Source organism: Orycteropus afer, unplaced genomic scaffold (genome assembly GCF_000298275.1).
Source record: "Orycteropus afer afer isolate SDZICR_OR568_19922 unplaced genomic scaffold, OryAfe1.0 scaffold00113, whole genome shotgun sequence".
Taxonomy (NCBI): domain Eukaryota; kingdom Metazoa; phylum Chordata; class Mammalia; order Tubulidentata; family Orycteropodidae; genus Orycteropus; species Orycteropus afer.
This window is the reverse complement of record NW_006921700.1, coordinates 2,627,926-2,637,496: the sequence shown is the minus strand read 5'-3', so window position 1 is coordinate 2,637,496 and position 9,571 is coordinate 2,627,926. Positions and strand designations below refer to the sequence as shown.

At 43.3% G+C, this 9,571-nt stretch overlaps 1 protein-coding gene across 1 annotated transcript in view; it reads right to left on the bottom strand.

The window, feature by feature from the left end:
- The window catches only part of MYO5B (myosin VB), a 351,393-nt gene that overhangs the window by 115,250 nt on the left and 226,572 nt on the right, over window positions 1-9,571 (bottom strand). The window contains exons 24-25 of the mRNA XM_007943854.2: window positions 5,667-5,751; window positions 3,571-3,719 (exon numbers count right to left, since the gene is read on the bottom strand). Of these exons, the coding sequence (XP_007942045.2) occupies window positions 3,571-3,719; window positions 5,667-5,751 (234 nt within the window). The remainder of the gene's footprint in view (window positions 1-3,570; window positions 3,720-5,666; window positions 5,752-9,571) is intronic.

Genomic DNA, 9,571 nt, shown 5'->3' with positions numbered 1-9,571 from the left:
TTCATATAGTCAAGCTTCTCAGATCATTTGCTCAGCATACAGATTGAATAAATATGGGGAAAAGATACAACCCTAACACACTCCTTCTTGATTTTAAACCATGCAGTGTTCCCTTGTTCTGTTTGAATGACAGCCTCCTGGTCTATGAACAGGTTCCTCATGAGTATAATCAAGTATTCGGGAATTCCTATTCTTCTCAATGTTATCCACAATTTATTATGATCCACACAATCAAATGCCTTTGCATAGTCAATAAAACACAAGTAAACATCTTGCTGGTATACTTTGCCTTGAGCCAAGATCCATCTGACAGCAGCTATGATATCCCTTGTTCCACGTCCTCTTCTGAATCCGGCTGACACCTCTGGAAGTTCTCAGTCAATATACTCCTGCAACCATCTTTTAATTATCTTCAGTAAGATCTTAACTTGCATGCGATATTAATGATATTGTTTGATAATTTGCACATTCTGTGGGATCACCTTTCTTTGGAATGGGTACAAATATGGATCTCTTCCAGTCACTTGGCCAGGGAGCTGTCTTCCAAATCTCTTGGCATAACCAAGTGAATTCCTCCAGTGGGGCATCCATTTGTTGAAACATCTCAGTGGGTATTCTGTCAATTCCTGGAGCCTTGTTCTTTGCCAGTTCCTTCAGTGCATCTTCAACTTCCTCCTTCAGTACCATTGGTTCTTGATCATATGCCACTTCCTGAAATGGATGAAGAGCTACCATTTCTTTTTGGTACAGTGACTCAGCATATTCCTTCCATCTTCGTTTGATGCTTTCTGCATCATTCAATATTTTGCCCATAGAATCTTTCAATATTGCAACTTGAGCTTTAAATTTTTTTCTCAGTTCTTTCAGCTTGAGACATAACAAGCATGTTCTTTTCTTTTGGTTTTCTAACTCCAAGTCTTTGCACATTTCATTATAGTAATTAGCTTTGTCTGCTCAAGCTGCTCTTTGAAATCTTCTGCTCAGCTCTTTTATCTTGTCATTTCTTCCATTTGCTTTAGCTACTTTCCGCTCAAGAGCAAGTTTCAGAGTCTCTTCTGTCATCCATTTTGGTCTTTCTTCTTTTCTTGTCTTTTTAGTGACCTCTTGCTTTCTTCATGGATGATGTTCTTTATGTCATCCCACAATTCTTCTGGTTTTCGATCACTGGTGTTCAGTACATCAAATCTATTCTTTAGATGGTCTCTAAATTCAGCAGGGATATATTCAAGATCATATTTTGGCTCTCATGGACTTGTTTTAATTGTCTTTAACTTCAAGTTGAACTTGCATATGGCAGTTGATGGTCTGTTCCACAATCAGTGCCTGGCCTGGTTTTGGCTGAAGATACTGAGCTTTTCCATCGCCTCTTGCCACAGATGTAGTCAGTGTGATTCCTGTGTGTTCCATCTGGTGATGTCCATGTGCACAGCCACCATTTGTGTTGTTGAAAAAAAGTATTCGCAGTGAATAAGTCATTAGTCTTGCAAAATTTTATCATGCAATCTCCAGCCTTATTTCTGTCACCAAGGCCAAATTTTCCAACTACCAGTGATTCTTCTTTGTTTCCAACTTTTGCATTCCAGTCACCAGTGATAATTAACACATCCTGGTTGCATGTTTGGGCAATTTCAAACTGCAGAAGTTGATAAAAATCTTCAATTCCTCATCTTTGGCTTTGGTGGTTGGTGCATAAATTTGAATAATAGTCATATTAACTGGTCTTTCTTGTAGGCATATGGATATTATCCTATCACTGACAGCATTGTACTTCAGGATAGATCTTGAAACATCTTTTGTGATGATGAATGCCATGCCATACCTCTTCAAATTGTCATTCCTGGCATAGTAGGTCATATGTTTGTCTGATTCAAAATAGCCAAAACCAGTCCATTTCAGCTCACTAATGCCTAGGATATCAATCTTTATGTGTTCCATTTCCTTTGTGACAACTTCCAATTTCCCTAGACTCATACTTTGTGCATTCCATGTTCTGATTATTAATGGATGTTTGCAGCTGTTTCTCCTCAATTTGAGTCATGCCACGTCAGCAAATGGAGTTCTTGAAAGCTTTACCTTAGCCATATCAGTAAGGCTGGTTCTACTCTGATGCAGCTCTTTCCAAGTCATATTTTGAGAGCCTTCCAATCTAAGTGGTTCATCCTCCTGCTCTGTATTGGACAATGTTTCCAGTCTATTCATAAAATTGGTCAGTAATGTATCAGACAATGTTTCTCTGCTATTCATAAGGTTTTCCCTGGCCAATTCTTTGGACAGTGGATGGCCTCTTCCTTCTCCCTAGTCTGTCTCAGTCTGCAAGCCACGCTAAAACCTGTGCACCATGTGTACCCTGACGGGTTTGAAAGACCAGTGGCACAGCCTCAAGCCTCACTGCAACACACCACCACCGTAGGACAAACCAACAGACAAGTTTGTCTCCCTTAGCTATTCAAAACCTCTCCAACCTCCCCTTACCTGGATCCCTGCCACTGCCTCCTTGTTCTGTCCTGGCCCCCCTGGCCTTTTCTTTCCTTTCTCCCACTTCCCTGCCTTGCCGCTTGTGGGGTGTGGCCTGGGTTCCCTCCCCTTACCTGGATCCCTGCCGCTGCCTCCTCACTCTGCTTCTCGCTTTGTCTCTTAATGAAGGGCAAATCTATGATACTCAGAAGGGCACTTTCTCTGGCAAACCCTGGTGAAATCACCCTTCCCTCCTGGTTTTACCCTCCAACTGCACAAAGGCAGTCATATCATTGGCCTCCATCTGAAAAGGATGCTGAAAACCTGCCCCTCATGACATCCTCCCTTCAACCTGCATGTCGACAATTTTGTTTATGAAAATAGTAATGTATTTGAAATCATTTGCCATTTATAACATTCATTTAAAAATACCATCCCCTCCCTTTTTTAGGCAACTTATTTGGCTTTCAGAGTGAAAACAGCTTCCTAGGAAAATTTTTAGATTTCTATCTACGTTCTTCTTCAGTTTCTCTTCCTGGTTTCTATGCAATTAAGTTATTCAGTCTTGTTTGAATATGCATTTCTGAAGGGAATGTTTATATGGGATAAAACAAGAATGACTGAAATCCTGAAATATCATGAAAGCATTCCTATGCCCACCACACTCCACCAGCGATGAGGAGAAATGAACAGACGGGGCCATGGGTCAGGGCCTTGGAGCACCTCTCAGCAGCAGAGCACTCATGAAGCTGAGATTACAACTCCCTGACACCATTGTTGTTCCAATGTGGGGATGTCCCCAGAACAGGAAACAAGAAAGGTAACACATACCCCTGGGTGGAATTTTCCTTAAATGCCTAACAGATCTTTACAAGATCCCAAAGTCAGAACAGTAGCTGCCTTTAGGAATGGATCACACAGCCCAGCTACTTCTATAAAACCTCTCCCTGGGAGAGGCTAGGACAGATGTTGGATGACACAGCTTCCTGTGGTACGTGTTTAGTGAGGGGTGGTGTGTGTGAGAGCTGTGCAGGGGCTGGCACTGCATGAGAACAAGGGAACAAGTGCGATGTGGGCCAGGGAATGGTGGGGATGGGGCTGAACCGTTCTCCTTGCCTTTATGATGGTCATCTCATCCCGAAGGTTGTCGTATCTCTGCTCCAAGCGTGAATATTCTTTCACGAGGTTCTGGTACCGGGACCGCTCCTCCTCCAGATCTTTCTTCATCAGGAGATTTTCCTTGACAGAGTTCTGGGCAAATTCATCTGGAAAGGAGGCACATGAAGCTGCAGGTTTGCTTCCTGAATGGATTCCCCTCACACGTATTGACTCATGCTTCCTGATTAATCTCTTGCTAAAAGGCTGCCACAATACGCTCATAACCCAGGCACTGGATCAATCTATTAAGCTGCCTCACTTGCTGCCCAGCAAAGGGGAAAGCTCATTACTCTGGTTCAGGTCTTCCAAGAGGCGCACAAAGAGCCACCCTGCTCTTGGGGAAGTAGGGAGAGAGAAGTGGGCAGCACTGGGGAGAGCTCCTCTGGTTAATGAACCAGCCCACGTCTCTCTTCTGAAACTGTCACAGGGACTGCTGGCAGCATCTGTGGAAAACCAAGGTTTTGTCCACAGTTCCTTCCCTTTTCCTGGGTCTTTCGGGTTGTAAGAGTTCAGGGAGAGAGGTTAGGTTGGAGGAGGGAGAAGAGGCAAACAGACAACATGGATTGGTTTTTCTCCAGTCAAAACAAACCGTTCTTATTCATGGACAGGAATACTTTTTTTAAAAAAATAAAAATAAATTTCTTTTAGTTATTTAAAATATATGCAGCAGAACATACACCAGTTTCCCCATGTACAGTTCAAGACATTGATTACATTCTTCAAGCTGTGCAACCATTCTCACCCTGCCTTTCCAAACTGTTCCTCCTCCATTAATATAAACTCACTGCCCTGTAAGCTTCCTACTTAACCTTTCCAGTTGCCATTGTCAACGTGATCCCAGCTAGAGTTTGTTTAAAGAGCAGAATGCTCAAGGCAGCCCTTCTTTACTGATTAGGCTGAACTATTCTTTGGTTTAAAGAAGACTTCAGAGGACATTTTTGGTTTAAGGTTTAAAGATGATCTCAGGGCAACAGTTCCTGAGCCTTCATGGCTCCAGGAAGTCTGGATTCCGTAAGACTCTGAAATTCTACAAAGGAATAATTTTTAAAGGGGAATTTTAAAATGTATTCTATTTTCAACAAGAGTTTATGCTGGGTGGGCCTGAGGTCATTGAGTTCTATTCTCCTGTGGTAGAGGGAAGGAATCAGAGGCTGGGAAGAGGACAGGAATCTGGCTGCAGGTCACGGAGAGCCAGGCAAGAACTTGGATCTGTAGACTCCCACTGCTCCTCACAAGCCAACTAGTAGTAGGGATCGAAGGCAGCCAACAGAGATTGAGCTGGGATCTGACTGATGGCCCTCTCTTGGGCAAACATTAACAGATGACCCACTGGGTAGAAGCAACCATGGCAGGTACTGTGGATGCCAAAGACACAATTTCAAAACAGCAACAAAGGCAGCTCCTGAGGCTTGCTGTTTGTTGAGCACCACAGTAAACATATGACATGCAGTATCTCACTCACTTCCCACAGGAGGCCTCTGAGCTCTGGACTATGACAACCACTTTGCAGATGAAGAAACTGAAGACTGCGCTCGCTCAAGGCCACACAACAGCATATGGTAGAATCATGCTTTGAATCCACGTCTCCCTGACCCTAAATCCCACAAAGTCCCACATAATATATTGCTCAGTATGTGTGCCTCTTACTTTACTAAACTCTTTTTTTTTTTTTTTTTTATTAGGATTTGGGTGAAGATTTACAGAGTAAATTCACTTTTCATACAGCAGTTCACACATACTTTGTCTCATGTCATTGACCAAAATTTACAATGCAGCAGCTCCCCTCCCACTTCCTCCCCATAGTTACCTCCTCCCAGTGTCCATCCCTTCATACTCTTCTGCACCCTGTTACTTTACTAAACTCTTGAGGCCAAATGTCACAGTAGAATCTTAAAGATCACCATTCCTCTTTTCATCTCCCTTTTATTAAAGCCCTTTCACAACTGTGGCATCTTGACTTTAAGTGCACGCTTGCTAGGAGCCTCTTGGGGACATTTGAGGAAAAATAGTGTGGAGAAGAGATCAAAACACAAATCAAGCACTTTGGTACTTGCCTGTAGATTGGCACAGGATTTGGTTGTTAAGCTGTTCTTTCTCATCCTTCAAGAGAGCATTTTCTTCCTCCAGGTCTGCCACTCGCTGAAAGAGACAACAGGGAAACATGGTTTCCCTTGTGATGTTGGCCAAGAGAAAGGCTCCTTTCATGGGGTCTCAATTTCAACTGGTTTTGTTTAAATGCTCATTTAAGAAAACCAAATCAACCCAATCCTTGCATTTTCAGGATAAAACTATAAACTGAAAGAAAATTTCCATTAAAACAAGATGGAGGAGCTCACCACCACTGCTGATGGCCTTCCAATGCCCACAAAAGCTCCATGAAATCTACATCAAGCTTACATGTCTTGTTCACGGACTTGCAAGGATAACGGGCTTTTATGGCCTTGGATTTGGTTACCTGTCTTGGGAAACCATGAGCTCTCAAACCTGACTCTTAAGTAAGCCAGAGGCTCACACTTAACAAATGAGGTCTGGTCTTCTCTCTACTTGTTCTCCCCTGGTCTTGGAAGACCAGCAGGTATGGAACTTGGGAAAGGGAAGGAAACTTGCTATTGACAATCAACTTACCAATCTAGCATTTAGGTCCCCAAAGGAAACATAACGTGAATATTATTGAAAAGAAAATGGCAGAAAAGACAAAAAGGAAAAGAAAAAAGCTAAGTGTTGAAGACAGGGGCAGATTACCCAATAAGCAAGGTAAGCATGGGCTGTAGTTTTCCACCACATCCAAGATTCTCCTTCTAGTTAGGGCCAGCATCTATCGCTCTCCCAATCCCCCAGCACCTTCCTACAGAATCAAAGCCTTTTTTCAAATTCATAATCCCCACAGAGACGGAGTACTCAGTAAGCAAGTAAGCTCTAGCTTACTTACTAATCTGTAGTGAATAATTTCAGTGAAAAACATCTATTCACTACAGATTAGTAAGAAAGCACAAGTAAGCCTATGCTTACCATGCTTAGTAGGTAATCCAACACTGCCATAAACCACTGAATCATGCACTTTAACTGGGTGGACCATATGGTGTGGAACTCATATTCAATAAAGCTGTTAGCAAAATCATTCTGCAATAACCAATCTACTGAGCACAGAGCATTGTACTAGCTGTGGCAAATGAATAGAAGATGAGTAAGATGAGTGAGATGGGCTCCTTGTTTTTGGTCTGCATGACCAGCTTTTCCACAGACAACCAGCAAGACTGTGCTGACACAACAAACAACCTCATTGTCTCTGGTTCAAGGCTTCAGATTCCGGCCACCTTTGGTACCTTTCATGATCCATCCTGGGAGAGGACACTTCCTTACATATGTTGTTGTTGTTGTTATATGCCGTCGAGTCAGACCCGACTTATAGCGACCCCTTCTTGGGTTTCCAAGGCAGTATCACTACGGAAGTAGATTGCTCCATCTTCCTTCTGGGGAGTGGCTGGTGGGTTTGAACCACCAGCCTTCTGGTTAGCAGTCGAGTGCCTTAGCCACTATGCTACCAGAGCTCCCTTACATATGTAGAAAGAGTACAATAATATGACAGATAAAATAACTAGCATGTCCCTAGTAGCAGAGACCAGATGGTGGGATTGCTACCTAGGAGACCACAGCAAAAATAGAGAAGAGATGATCACATGGGGGCCTTAAGATCCACCTGTGCTCCTATGCAAGGGTCTACATTACAACCACTGGTTAAGATCTGAAAGCTCCCTTCCTATGAATGCAGCCTAAGAGCGTGTTACTTCACTGCAACCACCTGTGATTCAAAATCTGAGCCAGGGCTGCAGTTTGGGAGAGCCATGGTTAATGGTATATGCTACAGAAGGCTGCCATTGTTTGTGAGCCTTGTTTCTTCCTGCCATCTCCCCCCGCCAAGGCTCTGGTTCATGAATGCAGGCCTCCGGTGGACTCAGCTGTGTTGCTCTAAGTCATACATCAAAGTGGCATTAGGGGAGATTTGTTTTTCTTCCTCACCTGAACAATTTTGGAGGTCGGTCCACGTTCCTGTTCTTTAGCGAACAGCAGGAAGGGACTGATCCCCCACTCAGCTCCACAGCCCAGCTCATCAAAGAATGCTTCCAAAATCACATTTCCTTAGGTACTGGCCACCCCTGGCCCTCCCGGCCAGCTAGTGCACGGAGAGTTTGTTGGCAGGTGCAATTGGTGACAAACTTCTGTAGTGAAATGGCCTCTCTTTTGTGAGCTGTCAGGGATGCAGGGTACAGTGAGAGATGCTTCAGCAACACGGAACCAGGCAGGTATGGTGCGTTCCTCTGAGCATGATAAATAACACCATCGCCAAGTTTCAGGACTCATTAAACACCACTTAGTGGCTCCTTTTCTTCTTTTCTTGTCTTTTAACTCTTGCAGGCAATATAACTTGGAGTGGTTCTAACTTCTGCAAGGCTGTTTGGACCAACTCATTGAAGCCAATACTGAGGACAAGTCTAGTAACTATCAGGCTAATACTGTCCCTACTAAGTTCAATTAAAAAAACTGCCTTTTATTGGCTTATCTTTGTTGTTAGGTGTCGTCGAGTCAGCTCTGACTCACAGCAACCCCACGTACAACAGAATAAAACACCACCCAGTCCTGTGCCGGTATCACAATCTTTGCTATACCTGAGCCCATCATTGCAGCCACTGTGTCAATCCATCTCGTTGAGGGACTTCCCTTTTACGCTGATCCTCCACTTTACCAAGCATGACATCCTTTTCCAGAGAGTGGTACCTTCTGACAATATGACCAAAGTAGATGAGATGAAGTCTGTCCATTTTTGCTTCCAAGGAGCATTCTGGCTGCACTTCCTGCAGGACAGATTTGTTGTTTTAGCAGTTTGTAGTACTTTCAGTATTCTACGCCAACACCACAACTTAAAAGCATCAACTCTTCTTCAGTCTTCCTTATTCATTGTCCAGCTCTCACATGCATAAGAGGTGACTGAAAATATCACGGCTAGGGTTAGGTGCACCTTAGTCTTCAAGGAGACATCTTTGCTCTTCAGCATTTGAAAGAGGTCTTTTGCTGCAGATTTACCCCATTCAATACATAGTCTGATGTCTTCACTGATGCTTCCACTGGTGTTGATTGTAGAACCAAGTAATATGAAGTCTCTGACAACTTCAATCTCTTCTCCATTTATCTTGATGCTGCTTATTGGTCCAGTTGTGAGGACTTTTGTTTTCTGTATATTGAGGTATAATCCATACTGCAGACTGTAGTCTTCAATCTTCATCAGTAAGTGCTTCAAGTCATCATTACTTCCAGCAAGCAAAGTTGTGTTGTCTGGCTATCGCAGGTTAATGAGTACTCCTCCAATCCTGATACCACATTCTTCTTTATTATTTTAATTGGGCTAAGAACCAGCCCCTGGGAGTGAGTTTTATTCCAGGCCTGAAGTGTATCCCAGGGCCATAGTATTGGGGGTCCCACCAGAGTCCATCCGACCATTAATGCTGGTCATTATTGTGTTTTTGGATTTTGTTCCACATTTTTCCTCCCACTCTATCCAGGATCTCCAGTTTTGATTCTTTCCCTAGTGGTTGGCATTGGTAGCCGGGCACCATCTAGTTCTTCCAGTCTGGAGGTCCATCATGTCCTAGGGCTGATTGCTTCCAAATGTCCTTGGTTTTTTTTTGTACTCTTCTTTGCTTCTGATGAGAGGAGACCATTAGCTGCATGGCCACTTGAAAGCTTAGATGACCACTTGAAAGTTGGTGAGTTGCTACTCACCAACGTTGGTTGTGGAACAAGATTTTTATGTATCTTACTGTGCCAATTGAGTTTGGTGTCCTCTAATACTATAGTCCTGAGTTGGTAGATCCATTGGATCTCTCTTCCACATTCCTCATATAGTCCAGTTTCTCAGATTATTTGCTCAGTATACAGATTGAATAAGTATGGGGAAAGATACAAC